This window comes from Populus alba, chromosome 17, assembly GCF_005239225.2.
Source record: "Populus alba chromosome 17, ASM523922v2, whole genome shotgun sequence".
In the NCBI taxonomy this organism is placed as follows: Eukaryota; Viridiplantae; Streptophyta; class Magnoliopsida; order Malpighiales; family Salicaceae; genus Populus; species Populus alba.
In genome coordinates, this window is record NC_133300.1 from 1,946,613 (window position 1) to 1,971,350 (window position 24,738).

Consider the following 24,738-nt stretch of genomic DNA (forward strand, 5'->3'; position numbering starts at 1 on the left):
ACCGGATGATGACACGTCAACTGGAGCGGCTTACAGCTGGATTTGAATAGCTAAAAAACGCAACGTCGGTGAAATAATAAAAACGTCAATTAGGGAGGGCGTTTTGTCTTGGTCATTTATTAAGGGTTATAAACCTTATTAATTTATATGATGCACGATTCGAAGATAGTCTGTATTTGGTAGTATGGTTATTATTATTTTTTAAAATATATTAAAATTATATTTTTTTATTTTTAAAAAAATTATTTTTAATATTAGCATATTAAAATAATTTGAAAATTTTTTAAAAAAATATTAATTTAAAATAATAAAAAATTCAAATTTATTTAAAATATAAAAACTAGAATTTATAAATGAAAGATTTCCGAATTGTTTTCTCACCGAGTCTCGAATTGATCACCAAATTTGTTTCTTCTCATTTTATTACAGTCAATTGGATTTTGCAATCAACCCAATTTTATTAATAAAATTAATGTGAAATTCAGCCCTTGTCTTCAAATTCTCTTTAGAGCGTGTTCAGCACAATTTTTTCTTTCATTTCTAGATATTTTAAAAAATATATTTTAAAAATATTAAATTAATGATTTCTTGATATTTCCTAATAATTTCAACGTGTTTATGTTAAAAAAAAATCTAAAAATAAATATTTTCTTATATTTTTAAAAAAAAATATTTTAAAAAACACTTTACACCATAATTTTAAATTATTTTAAAAAATACTTTATACCATAAAAATATTTTTAAAAATTATTTTTGATACCAACACATCCAAATGATTTAAAAATATAAAAAAAATTAATTTGAAGTAAATAAAAAAATAATTTTAAAAAAAATATATTTTTAAACATGTAAAAATAAAGAACCTTATAATACAAAAGATTGAAATTTATACACGGAATCACTAAATAACTTGATCAAGATCCATGCAAATATAACGTACTTGAAATAAAAAAGATTAATGTTAATTAATTTAAAAATATTTTAGCTTTTGAATGAAATAAGCTCTATTTTTTTAAGAGCTCTAAATTTCATTATTGTTATATGTATGATGGATGTTGATATGTTTATTATTATATTCTTCATCAAACTTAAGCATCAAGATTCAAGACGAGTAATATTGAACTTGACGAAAAGGAGACAAAAGGGATTCTCAAAAGGGGCAGATGGCCAAAGTCATAGTCATTACACCTTAGCAATTAGGCGAGCCAGAAACCATCAAACCAGCCATGGTCATCGGGAAACTACAAATGTCGTGACTGAAAAGCTACCCCTGGGGCCCAGCTTGATGTTTGGCTTAGAGGGAAAGAACCCGAGCGTGCTGGCAAGATGTGAGCTTGTGCGGTGGTAGGTCCCACCACCGACCTTGAGGAAGTAGAAGTCAAAAACAGTGGCGGCAGGAATGCAGGCGCCATGGTAGATTTTTACTTTATTTTTTTTTTATTTTATTTAATATATATATATATATATATATATATATCTAAACACGAAAAACCTGCCAAAAAATATGTATTTAAACACTGCAAATCATATATTTTTTTTATATAAAAATAATTTTTAATGATATTTTAATATATTTTAATATAAAAAATACTTTAAAAAACAAGCATGATCTTATTAATATCAAATTAATTTTAAAAAAATTATTAATATACTTTCAAACAAAAATATATTTTAAAAACAATAACTGCTATATTTTTCAATACCTTTTTTATTATTTATTTTGGTTGTGTTTTTATCAAAAATTTCAGCAAATTTAATTTTTTTAATTATTTTTTATGTTTATTTTATTATTTTGATGTTATAAAATTTTTAAAAATATTATTTTAAAATATTTTTATATAGAAATATTTTGAATAACATCTTGAAGCACACTGATAACTTTGTCTCTTCTCGACACGTCACAATTACCTCGCGGCTTCTCTACGCTGTAAGTCACCGTTTCACGTGCTGTCATGGCTCCACGTTGTCCCCTCTCACCCGACTTCAATTTCCCCCCCGCCACTCCTAACACAGTTGCCCGTCGCCATTAGGATGGTGCGCGCGCAAATATATATATATATATATATATATATATATATATATATATATATATATATATATATATATTATTTTATGTATTTTTCATCCACAATAATGCTAAGGGGTTTTACATATGCAATTCACGAGAAGATGAATATCAATATTTTTAAATTAAAAATCTATTAGAATAATATTTTATTTTCAATATAAAAACATCAAAATCATCCAAAAACACTTAAAAGCATCAATTTAATATTTTTTTCAAATAATAATAATTTTAAAATTTTATAAATAAAAAACAAATGCCTGTAAATCTTTACATATGTAAATAGAATCTATGTAATGATATATAATTTATTAATTTCATCTTTAACATGTATCTTTAGCAAAAAGACTAAAGATTATTTGGTGTTATAATATTATGTTGTAATTGTAATTATTCTTTTCAATATACCATAATGTGTTTATTTTTTTTTGCTTTAAAAAGAAATAGAGGTTCCGATCCAAGACCTATAGAAAGAACATGGCATGGCATTTTGTACTTTAAAAATATCATTTTTATTTACAGCATAAATAATAAACTCCACAATAAATTGTATGTTTTAAGTGTTTATATTCACGCCATTTTATTGATTTCTTTTTTATAATCTTTATCCTTTTATCATAAACAGAACTCTATAATATAACTAATAATGATAAAAATCAAAAGTTTATCGCAATTGTGATTAAATTAATAATCATTGTGATCGAATCAAGATCCTTCCATGGATGCATATTAATCAATGAATTAATAAAGACTTGGAGCAAGCATGCAAGATACATAATGCATGAATTAAGCGAGATCCCCTCCACATATTCCGTTGGAGGCAGGTGTCTGGCCCCACCGGAAGCGACAGCGGCGGCAACAACGACATCTGAAATTTCTTGGTAGGTCCGCCGTAACTAATATCTGTCCCCTCTCAGTCTCCTCCACGCCTCCCTCTCTTTGCCTGCAAAACTACTTTATAAATAAAGTTTCTTTAATAAAGTAGTGGCAATAAAAAAGATGTGGTACGTAAACTCCGTTTTGCCTCTTATTATTTCCACAAGATTTCATTCTCATCCCACCCATAAAAGGATGAGATATTATCGATAAAGGGAATTGCTCATCCATTTCTTTTCAAGTGAGAATCAAGATTGATTGTCATGTGCTCGAAAGATCATTTGCTTTTCTTTTATAATTTTGATTGCCGTCGTTTGCTTCATGAAATGCTTTTTACTGAAAATATTTTTCAATTTTTTTCATGCTTGTTTATCTTTTAAAAAATACTTTTCAGCCAAAAACTATTTGACTAGGTTTTTTAAAAAATATTTTTGTTATATTTTAAATGGAATGTATTTTCTAGAAGATGAAAATAAAGATAAAGTGACATGGCTAAAATATCATTAAAAAAATTTTTTTTGAAATTTTTATTTTATTTTGAGTTATTATTTATTTATTTTTTTAATTTTATCCCTTAGAATTTGATTTCATTTGATTTTTATATCAACTTTGATCATTGTTTTTTTTTTTATTTATTTTTCTCTTATCATTTTCTTAATTAAAAATTATTTATCTATCATGTCTGGTCCCCGTTCTTTTGATTATTGTTTGTTTTTATTTGAAATAATTTATGAAGTTGGGAAAAAAATTCAATTTCATCCTCTCTTAACTGTTTTAGCTATCAGATTTGATCCTTGTTTTTTTCTATTGTTATTTATTTTATTTAAAATAATTTATAAAATTAATTTAATTTTTTACTTTTAGCCCCCTTCAACTTTTTCACCTGGCATATTTTGTCCACGTTGCTTTGATAAACTTTTAGAAAATAAGATATCAATAAGTTATTTTTCAACTCTTTTTTTATTATACGATCAAACATTGAAAGTATTTCCTAACTCATTTTTCATAACAATGATAATTCATTTTTTATAAAATAATTTTATTTTTAAAAAATCACTTTTCAACAAATAAATAAAGCCTAGATTTATAACAACAAGTTAACAAAAGGGTCTACAGATCCCCCACTCTCTTACATGTTTCTTAAGACAAGGCTTAATAATATTGTTTTATTGGATCTAATGTTGGTCACAAAACCTGACAATGTTTAATAAATACTAGTTACATGACTCGTGTGATGCCGTGATTATTTTTTTTACATAAAAAATATTTTTAAAAATAAGATTTAAAAGTTTTAGATTTTTCTGCAAAGCTATATCAAAGAGTCTTGGGTTTGGCAGCAATGTTTGACATAAGATTAATATTTATAATATTAACAATAATATTAAACTTGCATGACCTAAGTTTAAGTGAGCCTGACTGCAACACCGTACCCAAAAATATTGGATGTGAATTTAGTTATAAGGTCGTGTCATAAAAGTGTGATAATTAAATAGATTAATTAAAAAGAGAAAACAAAGAAAAAAAACCAGCAGGAAGAAAAAAAATCTAAATTAATTGGGTTAACCCTTCAAACAATGTTAACCTGTAAAACCTAAGATTCACGTCATGAAAGTTTGATAACTAAATAGGAAAAAAAATTAAGGGGTTTACCCAGAATTAACTGGGTTAACCCGTCAAACCCAGGATACGTGTCATAAAAGTCTGATAATTAAATAGAAAGAAATTTAACATTAACAAACTAAATTAAATGAAAAAAATTAATTAAAAAGAAAAAAAAATCCGAGTTAACTTGTCAAATTAGGTTAACCCATCAAACTTGAGATCCATATCATGAAAATTTAATAACTAAATAAATAAAATAACATTAACAAATTGAATCAAACAAAAAAATATTCATTAAAAAAAGAAGAAAAAGACAGTTTTATAATATAATATAATAATTATAATTATAATAACATAATTATAACATATTAATAAGTGAAAGGCATGGAAAAAACTATAATGCTTTACCCATGTTTTTTAAAGTATTACTTAATGATTATAACGTCACAATGTGCAATACACATTAAAACAAAACTTCAAATTAATATCAACAAAACTTCAAATTAATATCAAGAGAAAAAAAAACATAAGGATTGAAGTGAGGAGTTGATAAATTACAGGGACCAAATGGGGTAGCTTGCTCCAAAAGATTTTACATTGATTTGTCATTGAAATTGGACCGCGAAAGTACGCGCGTCGTCCAATAATCAAGAGTTCAAGACATTTACATTATACCTCCCGTCAACACGGAATTCCTGGCCGGGCCCCACCGGTGTCCGTCGGTGCTGCTGCCTGCTACCGCCGCTAACAAGTAGGTAATTTAAAACTAATCCATTACCTAAAACTAATCCATTACCTAAAACTAATCCATCCTCTTAACCTTATCAATTTTTTCCAACAGTTCTTCAAAATAATTTTGTGTTTGAAAATGTGGTTATATTGTTTTTAAAAATATTATTTATTTATTTTTTAAAAATTAATTTTTAAATCAATCTTTCAATGCCTGTATATCTCAGAAAAAGTAATATTTATCAACATTTTTTTTTTGAAGAAAAGCTTCGCTGGAGTGGTCAATTACTTAGTTGTTGTGATGCACTAACCATACATCTACCGAGTGAAGCAGTTTAGCTAATTTAAGAGGGTTTCTTTATGATTAAGGGAGTCTTTCCTCATAATCATCATGAGTTGATTTAAATTATTCTAATTAATTTTCTAACCTAAAAATAAATAACTTATTTTTATATGTTTTTTAATATAAATATAGGGCTAATAGAAAAAAAAATTATAATTATTAAACGCGATTCTTTTTTCACCATTAGCAACTTACCGAGTCTTATTTTGATTATATTGAATTGATCATATTTAAATAATCAAGCTACTTAATCCAAGTCTCACTTCAAATAATTTAGGATTTAAATAACTAGATTAGTTAATTCGTGATTTGATTAAGTAAAACTTGGATGGATCAGCTTTAACAATTTTTTTTATATATAAAATGAATTTGATTGTACTCAAACTAAACCGGATCTAATCTCACTTGGATTGATATTTCAAGTAGTTTTCCTTTTCATTTTTTTTTATTTATTAGAAAAATTGTAGAGTTTTAACCATCACAATGATAATGATAATTAGCCCTCTCTCAATATATTAACGAAGATTTGTAGAGTTTTCCTTTCCATACTTTTTTCTAAAAATTAAGAAAAACAAAGGGATATCTGCAATTGAGAAATTCTCCATTAAATAATCTTGAATAACTTATTTACATTAGGTTATGATTCACCCAAGAAGCAAAACCATCGCTTTTTTCCACCTTTAAAATTAACTACAACAACAATAATAATAAAAAGTCATTCCCCTGAATAATCTAAAAAAACAAAATAATAATCATCAAGCATCCAGCGGTGGAGGCAGATTAAGATCAAGATCAATAACTGATCTCCTTGGCTGACAATCAACCATAGATGATGAATCCGAGTCACTCTGGGTCCCACCAGCACCCTCAAGACCCACCTGGTCAAACCGGACAGGGAATCGCTGAGTCACAAACTCAGGCCTCACACTATCAAAAAACCAGACAGGAGCAACAACGTTAACGTTCTGCTGCTGCTGCTGGTACACAAAAGGAAACCCTCCCATCCCCACAACCCCGCCCACTCCACCACCACCAACCTGGCGAGTCACCGCAGCAGAAACAACCGGAGAGCTCGACGACTCCACGGTGCTGCTCTGGCTAGAACTCTGCTTATCATCGTCATAATTAACCACCTCCCCGGAAAAAGGAAAGTTGGTCTTCGCCTTAGCACCCCGATACTCACGCGCCGCTTTATCATAGGCTCTAGCAGCCTCCTCCGCCGTATCAAAAGTACCCAACCAAACCCGGCTTTTCTTCCCGGGATCCCTTATCTCGGCAGCATACCTCCCCCATGGCCTCTTCCTCACTCCCCTGTAATGTATCTCTTTCTTGTCATGATCCCCACTTGCTTTCTTGAAACAGCTACTGTTGCTGGCATTAAGCTTCTTGGGTGCCATTTTTTGAATGCCCGCCAGGAAATAATCAAGAATTACAACACCTTAGAGCTTGTGAAACATGTGAATTGTAAAGATTCTCGAGTAATTAAGTAAATAGTGAAGGTCAGGGTTAAGCATCGATGGTGATGATGGTGTTGTGTGTTTTGGGAGGAAGGGGAGGAGGAGGGTGTGATTTTATAGAGTCTGGTCAATGAAGGATTTGACTCAAGGGGTGGCGCCGCCTAACAGAGAGAGAGAGAGAGAGAGAGGGAGGGAGACAGGAATAAAAAAAGAGAGATAATATTGGTAAGATGAGGGGGCGATTTGTGAGTGCTGTGACGGCTTTTGATAACGGGGGCCGTTATCACGGCTTGAATTTTGCGGGCGTGTGGGTGTGGATTGTTTCACGCTTGGTTTTAAGAGCGTGCGCGGGTTTGAAATACCGTGCTTCCTTTATTTTTGGGTTTACAGATAGTTATTATCTTTATAAATAAATAAATGCACGCTTTATTTTAGATAAATGGGAAATGATTAATTAAGTTAATGAAGTTCAAAAGTTAGTGATCCTTCACTTTATGTAATAAAGAGAAAATCTGGATTACATATTATTTTATAAAATTAATATGCAAGAAATATTAGCTAAATAAACATCAATTAATAGTTATACATCCTTTTTTATATATATATATATAAATCTTGATATTTAGTTTCTCATTTAACTAATCTAATACTTTTAACATTTAGCTTCTGCCAACTTTATGCGCCCATCTAACTAAAACAATGACGATGTAAATAGTCGGGTCTTTTTAATACTTTTAAGGTCTATTTGATAGTGTGGTTGTAGTTGTTTTTTAAAGTATTTTTTATATTAAAATACATCAAAATGATATTTTTTTTATTTTTTAAAAAATTAATTTTGAAATCAGCACATCAAAACGATTCAAAATATAAATATATTAATTTTTAACAAAAAAATAATATTTTTTAAAAAATGTATTGACTAGTGTTTCTTAAAATAGGTTTGGTAAATATTAATGATGGAAAGAATATTATAAAAGAGTTTGTTAATTAATTAAAGGATTACAAAAGAGAGAGTAAATAATAAATCGCGCGTGCACCACACTTTCTCCTTACAGGATTGAGCTACATCAAAAGGATTAGAAGTGGATTAGATAATGACCAAGTCCGAGACACTACCATCCACCGCATCGCCGTTTCGCACAGTAACAGCCTTTTGAATCGCTCTTTTGACCGACAGTTAAGTGAGAGTAAACACCAACCATTTATACGTCGACACGCGTCCTTCTCTAAAGCTTGACGCGTCCCTCGAATGACCCATCGAGAAAGGAGGCCGCGTTGTTGTCATCATTTGTTTTGGGTGCTAGTCACTTGTTTACGGATTTTTCTATAAAAAAATTATCATACTTAATTAAAAATGTAGATAAAATAGCTAATTTCAAAAAAATATTAAAAAAAATATTAAAAAGATAGAAAAGAGAAGAAAAGAAAAAAAAGAACTTGGAGGATCTACCAAAGCTCTCATTGCTACACCACAAGTATTTTGACAAAAATTTTAATGATATAAACCCAATAACATAAAAAAATATTATTAACAATATTTTGAGTGGGTCACATTTTACTCTGGAAATAAGTGGATCACTCTTTATTTTTAAAAGGTTACTGTGACCCATTAGAGTCGATATTGGTTACCTTATTTGAAGTTATTAAATTAATCTCATCAAATTTTTTTTGATATAATTAATGGTGTAATAATTAAAATTTCAATGTGTTTTTAGGATTTTTTTTATCTCTCATCTCCTCTGCCTTTTTTTTTTTTGAAGAATACTACTATTTTTAATATATATATATATATAATTATATATATATATGTTATTTCATCAATTTTATAATTTTAAAAAATACGTTAAAAAAAAATAAAAATTACGTGAGTGTATTGTCCGACGGCGATGCTTCCATATATTCCTTTACAAGTGCGTGTTTGTACCTTTCAAACATGACCCACGTGTTGCTACCTCATTGGTAGTGGTGAAGAGTTCAATTCTTAACAAATACTTAGTTTACGTGACATGCAAGAGTTGGCAACGAAAAATATCTTATCTTTACTGACGTTATCGGATTAGATCACTGCCACAGGAGAATAGGAACTCGCTATATTTGGGAGTGTTTTAAAAATATTTGTTGTTTTTTAAAAATTAAATAGATATTTATTTTAGTATTTTAAAATAATAATATAAAAAATATATTTTAATATATTTTAAAATAAAATAAAAAATTAAAAAATTATACCACACACGATATCAAACACATATTATACCAAACTTTTATTGATTTTGGAATTAATAACTAACTAAATTAATTAATTAAATTATCCAATATATTTATAAAAATAAAATTGAAATTAATCATACCGAACAGTTTATTTTTTTTAATCATGCCCATTAAATCAAAGCATATAAAAAATAACACAGCTAAAAATCTATTAATTCAAATTAAACTTAACTTTAACACATATAAAATCAAACTAAACAGAATAATTGATTTAGTTTTTTTATTCGGTTCATTTCTAGAATTCTTTTTAAATAACTTAAATTTTTTTTAATAACATTTGTTATTGTATATATATTTTTTTTAAATGGCAAAGGAAAGAGTATAAATTGCGTCATTGGGGGAGAATACAAATTGCAAAAGGGATGTTTTATGCCTTTTCTTTTAAGATATTTTTTTAAAGTATAGTTATGATTGTTTTTTTAAAGTGTTTTTTATTTATAAATATATTAAAATAATGTTTTTTATTTTTTAAAATTTTTTTTAATATCAGTGCATCAAAATAATTTAAAAACACTAAAAACATATTAATTTAAAAAAATATATTTTTTTTCAAAAATAATTTTAAATTACAAAAACAAGCACAACATTAAGGCCTTAGAAAGGCTGGCCTATAATGGCTGAACAATAATCGAATCTAGAAGATTCTAGTAAAAACGCCCCATTCATCCAAAATTGGGGTTATAAATTAGAAAATTGTGATCGGTCGTGTCTTGTGGGTCAGTTTGGGCCATTCTTAAAAGGCAAGAATTTCATGCTAATTCATGATACCTCAACACAACAAAAGATAATATAGTTGCAAAATTCGGTTTGACTAATAAACCAGGACAAAATTTTATGTTATAAATTGGATGAATTAATCTAGGTTAATATAAGAGTTAAAATAATATTATTTTAGATTTTTTTTTTATCATCAATAGATTTTACCATAGTTTTGATTGGGACTAACTATTTAATTTTGATCATGTCAACTCTCTCACTTAGTTAAATATGAAACTATTCCATAGGGATGAATATAACTCAACTGGTCATGTTTTATGACTTGTTATTTAAAGGTTACTAGTTTGAATCCTACAAATCTCATTAAAATTTTCACATGAATCATTAATTTTAAGATTCGTGGGATTAGTTGAAAAACACATAAGCTGGCTCGGACACCTATATTAATTAAAAAATAAAACATCACTATTTATTCGCATTACAACACATTAAAAATATAATCATAGATGCCGTTCAGATTGATTGATTTTTTTAATAAATAAAATATACTAAATAAATGTTTTTTTATTCTATAAATATTCCATGAAAACAATATTATCAAACGCTTAGATATATTTGTAAGCTACTCATCAAAAGAGATATTTTAAGGTAATCCATAGGAAGATTCATAGCAGTCATGATAATGAAAGACTATTTTTTTTTTTTAATAGGATAATTAATTTGACTGCGATGAACTTTTCTCTCTAGTTTTGTGCTCCGTTCGATTTGGTCACGTGTACAGGAACTCCACAAAACCAAGCCCTGTTTTGAGACTACTGGGCCGTAGCCTTTGTCTAAGAAATGGTCTCTAATGAATTTCTTCTCTCTTCATGGATTCTCCTTGGACATTTGAAAGCAGGGTTATCAAACTATGCCTGTTTTTCTATGTTGGTCAATCTAAAATTAAAATCAGGTTGATTCAAGATTTATAAAAAGTTTATTTGATTTGATTACTTTTTTATAATAACATTATTATAACTTTTTTTTTTAAGAGTGTATTTGAGAATATAGTGCAAACTATGTTCCCTCAATTTTTTTTAAAATATATTTTTTATTTTTGCTTAAAATATATATTTTTTATGTTTTCGTATATTTTTTATGTGTTAATGTAAAAAATAATTTTAAAAAAAATAAAAAATAATTTTAATATATTTATAAAAAAAATATTTTGAACCGTCACCGCTATTATCGTTTCAGAAATAATCTAAAAACGACATCATTTTACTTTATTGGGATTATTTTGTTTAATTTGGGACTAGAACCTTGAATCCAAGTTATAGATTAAGGCCCTATTTGTTTTTGCATTTTAAAAAATGCTTTTGAAAAAAATTAATTTTTTTATTTACTTTAAATTAATTTTTTTTTTGTGTTTTTAAATTATTTTAATGCCTTGATTTTAAAAATAAAAATAATCATAATCATACGCTTACGTGTTTAATAAGTTTACTTCATAGGCTAATCTGATCATGGGCTAATTTGAATATTATATATATATATATATATATATATAAATAAAATTCACAAGTGGCGTAGCAGGTGTAACCTCGTTTTCAAACCTGGGCTTTGGGATTTTAAACAACATTGATAGTGATAGATCCGCCAATAGGAGCCTAAAGTACTGTTTTTCTTAATTTGTTTTTTAGTTGTAACTTAGTCCCTTAGATTTACCTTAGACTTCTGTTCAATTTCACGTTTTTGTTTTTTCTTCAACTTCTTTTTCTTTTTTATGAAATAGAAAGAAAATGGAAAAAAGGGAGCCCTAAATTTGAGGATGAAACTGATCACCGATCAACGCTAGTCAAAGGGTTATGTAGTGATTTTTATCCCATAAGGATTACTCAATGAGTTTTGACAAATTATAGGGACCGAGTTGAAACTAAAAACATGTCTAACATCTTATTTTGATTGAACTATGTTTGGAAAAAAAATGATTTTTTTAAATTAATTTTTAAAATAAATTATTTTTAATGTGTTGATATTATAAATAATATTTTTTAAAAAATTTTTTTTTAAGAATAATTATTACTACAATATTAAACTAAGTTGTAAGTAATTTTTTTTAAGCAAAACACAGAGATTCACTAAAAAAATCATTACACCACACCACGCAAAAGTGACAAAACTCTCTTCTATCATGAAGTTCGAAAACTTCATGCACATTGTGATAAATACTAAAATACGTCTGGCTGAAAAACATTTTTTTTTTTTACCGAACTTTTTTATTGTAATAAATAATAAACTGGATTTATAACTACAATAAAAACCTTTTAGTATATTTGTTATTTTATGAAATGAGACTCTCCTGTGTAATTTGTGGTTTGATGGTGCATTTGCCCCCTTAGTCCTAGTTTTGCCTTGATTTGCTCCTTAACCCCTTAATCCTTTTATAATTAAAACAAAATTGTTTATATTTTAAAAAATTTAATTTTAAAAATTAAATTTTTTTATTTTTAATCTTTTTGATGTGCTGATTTCGAAAATAATTTTTTTAAAAATAAAAAAATTATTTTTGCATTTTTCACATAAAAAACACTTTGAAAAACAAACACAATCACACTTCCGTATCTTAATTTATAATTGTTTAATCCTATTTGTAACACTGCCATCAATTTCACTTTTAATTGCTACATACCCTTAAAAATTAACACCATCCACCCTTGATTGCAGGATCTAATGTCACTGAAAGAGGGAAAGGTGCTATATCAAGAAGGGAAAGAATAATGAGATAAAACTGAGGATGGTAAGACTAATATACACCAAACTACTGTTATTAAAATAATAGTCGGTTTGAGACCTACCCCGAGCTAGATTTTATTTAAAAATAAAAAAAATTAACTCTGTATGATTTAATTAAAAATTCAAATGACTTGTGATTTAATCCAAGCCTAATGATTTTTTTTTATAATATCATTATTTTAATATTTTTTTAAAAATAAATTAATTTAAATTAAGCTATCAAAGTCATAATCAATACCTTGCGTCGAAATAACCTAGCATAATTTGAAGATTATAAATTGTTTCGTTAGTAAAAAGAATTGCTCTCTTTATTTTAAGGTCTTTGAAAGCCTGGCCTATAAATATAATGCATGAACAATAATTGAATCTTGAGAAGATTCTAATAAGAATGAACCCGTACATGCAAAATTGAGATTATAAATTAAAAAATCATGCGTGGTCTTGTCGGATTAATTTGAATTGATTTAAAATATTATAATTTATAATTTATTGTTTTGTTGAGGATTGAGACAATATTATTTTAAATTTATTTGAAAGAAAGTCAAGTAAAGTCTTATTATAGTTTTAATCGGTCAACTTACTAGATTTAATTAGATTAATTCTTACTCAATTTAATATATAAAACTCGGTCTAAGTAATTTAATTAGATTTAGTTAGATTGATCAAAACTTGAAACTAGATCATGTGTCAGAGAAAGGTTTAATTTGGTCCCTATAGTTTTTAAGATTTAACTTCCCTAAGTTTTTAAAGATTTAACTTAGTCTTTTCTTTAATTTCATGTTTTTTCCATATTTGTTTTAGAAGAAAATGGAAAAAAAGGAGCAGCCTTTTTTATCACGTTTTAGACGAGTCTGGTCACTGATCAAGGCTAGTCAAAGGGTCATGTAATAATGTTTTATCCGATCGGATTACTCAAAGACTTTTTTTTGACAAAAAATTAAGAAGACCCAGCCACAGCTTCTTCTAACGTGGTTGAACTGCGTTCTTAAAAAAATTAATATATATTTTTTAAAATTTAATATAATTTGTATATTTTGAATGTTTTGATATATTAATATTAAAAATAATTTTTTAAAAATAAAAAAATATCATTAACATGTATTGTAGTACAAAAATTTATTTAAAAAACAACTACTACCACATTACCAAACATACTCTTCATCTCCACTGCATACACAGATACCATCGTGAGACATGGAGAGTGGAACAAAGAAATGGGGTTTTCAGGCAAAGAAAGGCATGAGATCAACAGCATCAATATCAGTTCGTGGAGTTCTTAACCGCTTAGCTGAAAGTCTGAACAAAGAAGACAAAAGAGAAGTTATACCACTAGCTCACGGTGACCCTTCTGCCTTCCCTTGCTTCAGGACTACACCTGTGGCTGATGAGGCTATTTTTGATGCTGTAAGATCTGCTAAGAACAACCATTATGCTCCAACTGTTGGTCTCCTTCCTGCTAGGAGGTATGTACTTTGAATGATCTTGGGTGTGTAGATTTTTATGATCTCTGTCTTGATAATTTCCACTGAAGCAGTTTTGATTTGTGGTTTATGTTAAATTTGCATCAATATTGTGGTGATGGAGTTTTATTGAGCTCAACAAGCTCTAACATGAAGCGATTAAGCTTGGCAGACATCCCGTAGGAACCTCAGACACTCTGTCTTCAATCAATCAATCAATCAATATACTCTCCTTAATTGTAGGCTAGAATATTCAAATATACTCTGAATTGAAAGTGATTTTGAATTCTTTATTATAGAGCTGCTGCAGATTACCTTAACCGTGACCTCCCATACAAGTTATCACCAGATGATGTTTTTCTCACACTTGGTTGCATACAAGCAATTGAAATTGCAGTAGCAGTCTTGGCTGCTATACCTGGTGCCAATGTTTTGCTTCCAAGACCATGTTTCCCATACTATGAAACTCGTGCTGCACATAGCTGTCTTGATGTCCGGCATTTTGATCTTCTCCCAGAAAAAGGATGGGAGGTTGATCTTGAAGCTGTTGAAGCTCTGGCAGACGAGAACACGGTTGCAATGGTTATTATAAATCCTGGCAATCCTTGTGGAAGTGTCTACAGCTATCAACACTTGGAAAAGGTGTCATAAACTATAACTCTTCCTTCCCATCTTTTAATCTGCATTAGCCGGAGCACGTGGTTATGCTAGCCCCCTTGGAGTAATGTTCTTTGATCAATATCAGGTTGCCGAGACAGCAAGAAAGCTTGGGATTATGGTGATTTCCGATGAAGTATATGGCCACTTGACATTTGGGAGCACTCCATTTGTTCCGATGGGAGTCTTTGCGTCAACTGTGCCTGTCCTTACACTCGGATCTATATCGAAGAGATGGATTGTTCCCGGCTGGCGAATGGGTTGGCTTGTCACAAATGATCCCGATGGCATCCTTCAAGATTCTGGGGTTGGCTCCCTGTCTCTGTCTCGAAGTAGATGCATTGACGTTGTTTTTTTTTTTTTTAAGATTAACGTGGCTGTCCGGGCCAACTTGCATGCACCTTGACTAATCCCACGGGCCCTGAAGTTAACGATCATGTAAGCCTCCAATGGCCATCATATGAGCAACCTAGAGTTCGAACCTGAGACCACAGAAGAAGCAAACCTCTTGGTCCCAAACTTTGACCACTAGGACACCACCTAGATGGTTATGTTGTTTTTTTTACTCCTGTGGGAACTGACTCGTTATCCCATCATGGTTCAAAGCCTTCTGTTATTTTTAATGATACCATCTGTGTCTGCATTAATATGGACTTGTAACATATCTATTTGTTCTTCCTAGGTTGTTGCATCAATCAAGGACTACCTCAATATCTCTTCGGATCCTCCGACTTTTATTCAGGTTTGTAATTCACGATACTTTTCCTGAAGAGCATATTGTTGGTTTCCAGCTTAGAATCTCACTGATATAATGAATCCTTGATATGTATTAGGCTGCAGTTCCGCAAATCATTGAAAATACAAAGGATGATTTCTTTTCGAAAATTAATAACATACTGGGAGAGGCTGCAGACATATGCTATGGAAAAATACAGGACATACCTTGCATCATTTGCCCTCATAAACCAGAAGGTTCTATGTTTGTAATGGTGAGTGCATCACATTTTCATCACATTTCTTTTCCTTTATACGATGAAGAATATGGTGCTTTAATAATTAAAAACAATAACCCTTTTTCAGGTAAAATTGAATTTGACTCTGTTGGAAGGCATTGACGATGATGTGGACTTCTGTCTTAAGCTGGCTAAAGAGGAATCAGTCATGGCACTCCCAGGTAATCAATGCCAACGGCACAAAGTTTCTGATGTTCTAAATGTCTTCATTCTTGGTGTTCTTGTCGGATTCACGTAACAGTTTAAGCTTTAATTTGAGCATCACGACTCATCGATAATCGATAAATTCAACCATGGAAACTCATCCTGACAACATTGTATTACATCTTGCAGGAATGGCTGTAGGAATGAAGGATTGGCTTCGCATAACCTTCGCCGTTGAGGCTTCAGCACTTGAAGATGGCCTTGAGAGGCTAAAAGTCTTCTGCCAAAGGCATGCCAAGAAGCAGTAAGATTTCATCAAAGTATCAAGCAGCGAAGAGAATCAATAGTTGCTCGTTGATTCTCATGCTCCAATGTTGGATTTACTAGCTATTCTGCCAATAAGAACAGGCTGTGGAGATGTACGACTTCTCGTCGGATCTCCAAGGTGTAATTGCCTGTCGGAAAACTATCTCGCTTAAGATTTTCTTGCCTCAAGAAACCTTTTGACATTGCTTTTACCTCTCTATTTGGGCCGAGACTAATCCCATTTCTAAAAGCAAAATCAATTTCAATCTTAAACACCCTTGTTTTTTCTTTATATATACATATATTTTTTTTCTTTCTATTTTTTAAAATCAAGGTGTTTGATGAAGAACTTAATTTAAAAAAAAAACAAACCAGCTATATATTAAAAAAAAAGAAGTAAAAACTGATTATGATAGGAATATTTTTTAAAATTTATCAAATAAACTAAAAGCAAATATGGTGCCAGCCGTTTGGGAACGCAATGCAAACTATGTTTTCCAAAAAAATATTTTTTTTGTTAAAAATTAATTATTTTTTTGTATATTTTGAATTGTTTTGATGCGCTAATATAAAAAATGACGTTTAAAAAAAAAAAAAATTTTGATATATTTCAACCTAAAAAAAATATTTTAAAAAAGTAATCACAATTACACTTCCAAACAGACTAATCTCAACCAGAAAAATAATATTTAACTTATAAAAAAAGAGTTGCTGTCCGTTTAGTTTATAGGGCAGGAAAATAATTTTTGTTAGGCAAGAATGATGTAAACTCTTACGGTTTTAGAAAGTCTTCGAATTTTCAATGGTATTTATTTACCCTTTTCATCATAAAATAACATTTCTATGAGTTTGTATTTATTTTTGCTACAAAGCCTTCCAAGAACAAATTAACAATTCGGCGATTTCATGAGAAATCTTCAATTTGTCAAAATTAAACAAATATTTAATTATCTCCTTGCCCGTTGGTTTTGAGCGCATAAAGGTTTTTCCACATTAAATAATTAATGGAGAATGTCTTAAGTCTAAAGTATCAACATCTTTGCATGTAATTGCTTTTTTTTTTTTTTTTTTTTTTTAAAGAAGTGTGGGAGTTTGTTTGGGAGTGATTTACTTGTGAATTTTAGGAATTTTGGGTTTATTTTGAAGTTTGATTGTGATTGCTTTTAAAAATGCTTTTTATTTTGAAATGTATTAAAATAATATTTTTTTATTTTTAAAAAATTATTTCTGAAATCAATACATCAAAATAATTTAAAAGATAAAAAAATTATTTTTTAATAAAAATAATTTTGAATTTTTTAGAAACGTGATAACTCGCATTTCCAAATATTCTTTTTATTTGGGATGAATACAACCCAAAATATGAATTGTAGATTGATCTAGATAAATGCAATTTTTGATTTTATTTTATTTTAAAAAAAATCTCAAACAACATCATCATTTTCATTAATTTTTTTTTTTAAATTCTTCCATTGACACAACCATGCTAGAGCTCGAGTCACGAACTAAGTACTTGAAAGCAGGATTTTAGAACATTGCTTGTAGGGTATAGTCTTGATTAGATTTATGATTTATTTTTCATTTAAATTAATCCATAATATATTAATGATTATCGATTAGATTCTTTCATAATTTATACTATAGGTTGCTCTATCTATAGGTATCAAAACATGAGATACCATGAACAAATACAACCATCCACTACGTGTTAATTGAACGTGAAGTTTGACCAAATTAAGTCTGTGGGTCACTTCTTTTTATATTTATTTTTTTCTTCAAAAAAATAAGAATAAAGACATAAAAAACCATATTACCTTATTAAAAAAAACCATGTTACTCTTATAAATATATTTGGTTAAAAAATAAAAATATAAATAAAGACATAAAAAATAAATTTATCTATTACCTTATTAAGAAAAAAACCATATTCTATTAGGTTTTATTTTGTGCATAAATGGCATCAAAATTAATGGAAAAGAAGAAAAGAAATGGTGGGCTCCACTCAGAGAATCCATTGAATCTTACCAGCCACATGCGTGTAGGCTATATAATACATGTAACAACAGCAACGTCGGCAGCATCAGCTCCTCCCTGCCCGCTTCAAAGACAGCCTCAAGAAACCCCACTGGCCACAACAACATAATAGTTGTAAGTAAGAGATGGAAAACGGATCAAAGAAATGGGGTTTTCAAGCAAACAAGAGCCTCAGCACAGCATCAGCAGTCACAGTCCGTGGAGTTCTTAATGTCTTACTGGACAATCTCAACAAAGAAGATACTAGACAACTCATACCATTAGCCCATGGCGACCCTTCTGCTTTTCCTTGTTTTCGTACAACAACTGTGGCCGACGAGGCTGTTGTTGACGCTGTGAGATCTGCCAAGTACAACCATTATGCCCCAACTGTTGGTCTTCTTCCTGCTAGGAGGTAACCCAATCACTTTGACAGATTCTTGTGGATTCAGTTTCTTTTCTTTTCTTTTCTTTTATTTTGTGGGGGATCTTTGAGGGTATTTTTATGCGGTCCAAAAAATCAATGAATTTTCATCATTTTTAAATTTTCATTGCTATGATATGATCATGGAAATATAATTAATATTGGTATATTACAGGGTTATGTTTTTGCTACATTTCCTTTTCCCGGCATGGATTGTTGAACATCTTTACGCTACATGCTTCATTTGCCTTTTGCTAGATTCTGTGGTGGTATGAATCTTAGTGTTTCTCTTGTGCTACTCATCATCTTGCTTTTGCTCATGGTTATAAAACCTTTTAGGCTATTCAGGATTTATGACCTGCTGACCCGAGATGGTCTTGGTATCATGTTAAACTTGATTTTTTTAAAGACAAAACGACATTATTTCAATGTTTATTTAGTCATTTTTTATAAATAATGATATCGTTTTGTTAAAAATTATGCTGGGTCTGCTGTTACTGAGTCAATCACGTCTTTTGTATTCAATGTTTTTGAAAAGGACAATGGAGGATTCTCATTGAAATTGAGCTGCTTATTATTTATGTCAAAAATATCTGCACGTTATTATTTTATTGCGGTGATGCTTGCTTCCGGGCTTTGAGTACTTGTTCATTGTTGTACTTCAGTCTTTTCTTTGTTTTTATGCGTTGATTTTGTAGCAGATCGAGACATGAAGGTAAGAAGGTGCTTCACGGGGTTCTGGCAAACAATAAAGGAAAAAAAAGGAGAATCTTTCTTTAATTATTTTTCTATTGCTGGCCTACCTAACATTTTTTCGTTTGTACATGGGAGTTTTACTGCTCCATGCAACAATATGTTAGATCGTCTCTTTAGGCATCTGCAAATGCTCTAGTACAGAGCAGGCAACCTCTACTATTTGACATGAATGCTTTGCCTACCATAGGCAGCACAACACTGGTTTGTGACTTCAACTCCCTGTGAACTATAGAAGAAAAAAATGGTGAGACCATCTAAGGACTTTTCAGTCATAGAAAACTAGTGGCCCCACATCTAAGGACTTTTCTGGGACCCACCAGTTTGTGGGGCCCACCAACCAGGTTAGAAATACTTAAGACCATTGTTGATGTGCATGCTTGCTAGAAGGAGGATCTTGAAGTCTTTATCAGGGTGTCGTCTTCTAAAACTATGATAAAATCAGGTGCACTATCCCGGTCACTTATAGGTAATAGGTGAGCTGACTAGCAGGAGGATAGAATATTAGGCCATTAGAGGACTTTCATTCTGCTCATCCTAGGTAGCCTGACATTTTTATGGTCAACAAAGTAAAACCTGCCATTTTCCTTTTGTCTTCATGTTCCTTCAATATTTTAATTTCTTCAAGAAAATTGATGAACAAATTCTATCAAACTTAAAATGGAATTGCAGTGTCCAATGTGGAGCTTTGATGGCTTTTCCGATTTGTATTTCTGAGTGTTTTTACATTTTCTATGCGTAGCTCTATTTTTCATAGCTTTATCTTTGTTTTCTTTTAGATATGTAACTACTCCGATGTGTAACATAAATCACACAAGATGGAAACGTATTTTGTTGGCGGGAAGGGACAGAAACGTAAAAGTAAATCTGTTTTGGAAACAATTTTAGAATGATTTATGTTCTTTCATAACAGGAAAGGCAGAGAGACATGTCCACTCTGTTCCAACTCTCTCCATCTCTTTTGATCCTAGACAATAACCAAACATTATCCAAGTAAACAACCGCAAGTTTTTGTTCCAAGACTCAGTTGTATTACAAGCTTAAATTCTAACAACAACATCGTAATGCTATCTGTATTGTTTTGATAAATGTGTTTCTTTGGTAATACACTATCAATTTTAAACAATTTGCAATTTTGCATCTGATTCTGTCAAAGGCTTTTGTGAATGTGAAGCATATGTTGATCATTACCTGAAAATTGTTTATAAGTCTAAAATATTATGTTTGGTCTTTTTCGTGAGCGCTGTAAACAAGTTGATGCCATGTTCTTTATTATATTCTCCTTGGAGTTTCCGAATTTACTGAAGAGGTTAGAAATGATGATATTCATTGAATTATAACAGTGGCCTTCGTTTAATCAAGTGGTTGTAAAAGCAAACAGTTACTGAAATCCTATGAAACAAGACTCCTTGAAGGGCATTGTGTAATTGCCTGATTGAATGTAATTTTGTACACTCTCACAGGAGCGTTGCAGATTACCTTAATCGTGATCTCCCATACAAGTTATCACCAGATGATGTTTTTCTTACACTTGGTTGCACACAAGCAATTGAAATCACAATAACTGTACTTGCTCGACCTGGTGCCAACATTTTGCTTCCAAGACCTGGATTTCCATACTATGAAGCTCGGGCTGCACATAGTCATCTTGAAGCTCGCCATTTTGATCTTATCCCAGAAAAGGGCTGGGAGGTTGATCTTGATGCTGTTGAAGCTCTGGCAGATGAGAATACAGTTGCCATGGTTGTCATAAACCCTGGCAATCCTTGTGGAAGTGTCTACAGCTATCAACATTTACAGAAGGTGGGTAAAACTACTTTTCTGTTTTTATTTTGCTTTATATTTCTCCCATTTGAACTGAAGCAAGGATATGATCCAATCCTGTTTTTTCCATTTAATCATTGAGAAACCTTATCGGTTCGCAAGCTATGATGCTGGTTTCTGCGTTTTAGTCTCTTCATGTCTTTGCATGATATTACACGGTTACATGTAAACGTGGGGTTGCATAAATTGGAGCATGTGCTCACATTAGCCACATTTTGTGTTATTTTGTTAATTACATTAATAATAAATATTTTCTTTTCGGCTACAAAATGAAGGTGTAATAGTGTCATTTTTATCATTTTTAGTTCCAGTGTTATTGTTTTTTGTTTATTACTAGATCGCAGAGACGGCAAGAAAGCTTGGAATTATGGTGATTGCTGATGAAGTTTATGGCCATCTGACATTTGGGAATTCTCCATTTGTGCCAATGGGAGTCTTTGGATCAATTGTGCCTGTCCTTACACTAGGTTCTATCTCAAAGAGATGGATTGTTCCTGGCTGGCGGATTGGTTGGCTTGTTGCAAGTGATCCTAATGGCATCCTTCAAGAATCTGGGGTTGGTTCTCTTTCTCGCTTCCCCATTTGTCAGAGTATATGAATTGGCATTGTTCCATTATGTGGGAATTGACTGGTTGTGCTGCCATGGTTCGAAGCCTTTTGTTCTTCTTAGTCAGAGAACTTCTGATGAATTCTGTATTTTTCGCCACCGCATTAACAATTTTGTTTGCTTTTCATAGGTTGTTGAATCAATCAAGGGATGTCTCAACATTTCCTCTGATCCTGTAACATTCATTCAGGTTTGTGATTCATGACTCTTTTCCGAAACAGTATATTCATAGTGTTGAGTTGATCTTTCAGGCGCTGCTATAATAATATTCATCCTGACTTATGAGTGTAAATCTTCAATTTTCATTTGATAAATTCCTTAACAGAGCCGTTGTCTTTCATCTTGCTTAGCACCCCATGTCCCTTCGACTGCTTGTTTTGAAATATGACAAAGCTTCGCTATTTCTTAGGGTGCAATTCCTCAAATCATCGACAACACGACAGAGGATTTCTTCACAAAAATCAATAACATACTGAGAGAGGCCGCAGACATATGCTATGAGAAAATCCAGGACATCCCTTGCATTACTTTGCCGCATAAACCAGAGGGTTCTATGTTTGTAATGGTGAGAGTATCATATGCTATAGATATTTTTTTTTCCTTTACAAATGAAGAAGATAATTATAAATTAAAATTACTTTTACAGGTAAAACTAAACCTGTCTTCATTGGAAGGCATTGGTGATGATATGGACTTCTGTCTTAAGCTTGCTAAAGAGGAATCAGTCATGATACTCCCAGGTAAAGCATTTCATGGCACAAAGTTTCTCATCCATGGAGGGTTAAATTAGTGGTATAACATTCCTAGAACTTCTCTTGCTACCATTTTTTCATTTCTTGCCCTAAACAAAAGAGGGAACACCAAGGAATAAAAGGAACGCCGGTATCGACAATCTTAGGCTTGTTGGGCAAATATGAGCTTAATTAATTTGGAAAACGATCTATAAACAAACTTTTCACACTAAAATTTGTTGTTGATACCGGCGTAAAGTGTTGATATCATCAGTTTTTCATACAAACGATGTGTCAAGTAAAGTGTTAAAATGATCGGTGTCCAACTCTCCTGTGAAAAATGCAACTGTTTGTATGAAAAACTTGTTATGATTTGTTTGTTTGTATAGCATGACACTAAATATTTGTGGGATCACATATGCATAATTTCCAAATGTGTTTATTGTTGGTGTTCAAAAGTTCCTGAATTCAATATTGAAACTTGCACTGACAACACATTACTTGCAGGGACTGCTGTGGGAATGAAGAATTTCCTTCGCATAACTTTTGCCATTGAGCCTTCGGCCCTTGAAGCTGGCCTTGAGAGGCTAAAAGCCTTTTATGGAAGGCATGCCAAGAAACAATAAGATTTTATCCAAGCATCGAGCAGTGAGAATTAATAGTTGCAAGTTGATTCTCAAGCTCCATCCATGGATTTAGTTGTCAGTCCAGTCAAGAAATAAAAATGCCCTGCCTCTGTGGTCAATAAGCAAGAAGGGTCTGGAGATCAGCAAGCTTGCTTCCTGCTAGTAACTTGAGTGTTACTAGTTTCTGAATGTCCTAATATTGTTGTTGTTCGATCGGGTATTGTGGTTAGTGAAATTTACCAAACATTAAAAAGGGATTCAATTCCTATGTTTAAAACCGTGAAATATATGATCTGCAGAGTACATCTCTGGTTGTTTGAGAATCTTTGTCAGTATGTTTATATTTTGCCACCAAGTGTTCTAACAAGGAGAAGAAAGCCAAGCTCATCCATGCCTTGCACCAAGTAACCTCATCGAGTTTCCAAACTGATTAAGGGTGTTTGAGAGTATGATTGCGGTTGTTTTTTAAAGTGTTTTTAATTTAAAAATACATCAAAATAATATATTTTTTTATTTTTTAAAAATTATTTTTAATACCAGTATCAAAAAAATATTAATTTCAAAAAAAAAAATTAAAATCGTATTAATTTCAGAATTTATAGAAAGTTTTTTTTTGATTAAAAATGGTTGGTTTGTGAATCATTCATATGGACAAGATTTTATGGTTAAAATATCCTGCGGTGGAGGAATTCTCAATTCTGTTCTCTTTCCCTTTCTTCGTCTACAAGTTTATATAACATCTTCAAGTCTCAGATTTGGGATTTTTGAAAGATTTTAAGACTTCAGACTTAGAAAAATATGTACAGATGGAATAAAAATGACGAAATTTGAAATCTTATACGTTTAATTATTAAAATTTTAATATTATATTAAAGAATTTTTTCTGGTTTAAGTTATGAGATAAAATTTTAAAATATTATTTATATTATTTTTTAATAACTATGATAGTAGAAGTCTCCCTTGCACAATGCTAAATGCAGAAATTCCAAGGCCAATAGCATTCAATTTCAGATTTTAAAAATGATAAAAAAAATTTGATGGTTGGTGAAGTGTGTTTGATTACAGGTTGAGCGGTGGCCACATGTCATTGCTTCACGTGGACAGGATTTTATGGTCAAAAGGCAAATGAGTTTTAAATTTTGTTTTCTTGGTCCGCAAGTTTATATTACTTCTTAAAGTCTCAGATGTGGGATTTCTGAGAAATCTCCATTAATACGAGGAGAAATAGAACTTCTCCTTTCTATATTTGGTGGATAATAAGACAACTATGATGCTAATGTTCAAGGAATGATTTTGAATCAAAATGTTATAAAAACAAGAACAAAGATCATTTTTTTTTTTAAAAATA

At 30.7% G+C, this 24,738-nt stretch overlaps 3 protein-coding genes across 3 annotated transcripts; 2 read left to right on the forward strand and 1 right to left on the reverse strand.

Annotated features, from left to right (window-relative positions):
- Positions 1-6,195: 6,195 nt before the first annotated feature.
- Positions 6,196-7,290, reverse strand: LOC118049848 (ethylene-responsive transcription factor 4-like). The gene has a single exon (XM_035059971.2). The coding sequence runs from the start codon at positions 7,010-7,012 to the stop codon at positions 6,371-6,373; it is 642 nt and encodes a 213-aa protein (XP_034915862.1). The 5' UTR covers positions 7,013-7,290; the 3' UTR covers positions 6,196-6,370.
- A 6,678-nt stretch (positions 7,291-13,968) lies between these two features.
- Positions 13,969-16,704, forward strand: LOC118049847 (nicotianamine aminotransferase 1). The gene is made up of 7 exons (XM_035059970.2): positions 13,969-14,295; positions 14,592-14,934; positions 15,038-15,256; positions 15,632-15,691; positions 15,783-15,938; positions 16,030-16,123; positions 16,296-16,704. The coding sequence occupies exons 1-7, from the start codon at positions 14,027-14,029 to the stop codon at positions 16,412-16,414; spliced, it is 1,260 nt and encodes a 419-aa protein (XP_034915861.1). The 5' UTR covers positions 13,969-14,026; the 3' UTR covers positions 16,415-16,704.
- A 1,775-nt stretch (positions 16,705-18,479) lies between these two features.
- LOC118049846 (probable aminotransferase TAT2) lies at positions 18,480-23,713 on the forward strand. Its single transcript, XM_035059968.2, has 7 exons — positions 18,480-18,840; positions 21,066-21,405; positions 21,764-21,982; positions 22,164-22,223; positions 22,443-22,598; positions 22,680-22,773; positions 23,272-23,713. The coding sequence occupies exons 1-7, from the start codon at positions 18,572-18,574 to the stop codon at positions 23,388-23,390; spliced, it is 1,257 nt and encodes a 418-aa protein (XP_034915859.1). The 5' UTR covers positions 18,480-18,571; the 3' UTR covers positions 23,391-23,713.
- Positions 23,714-24,738: the final 1,025 nt, after the last annotated feature.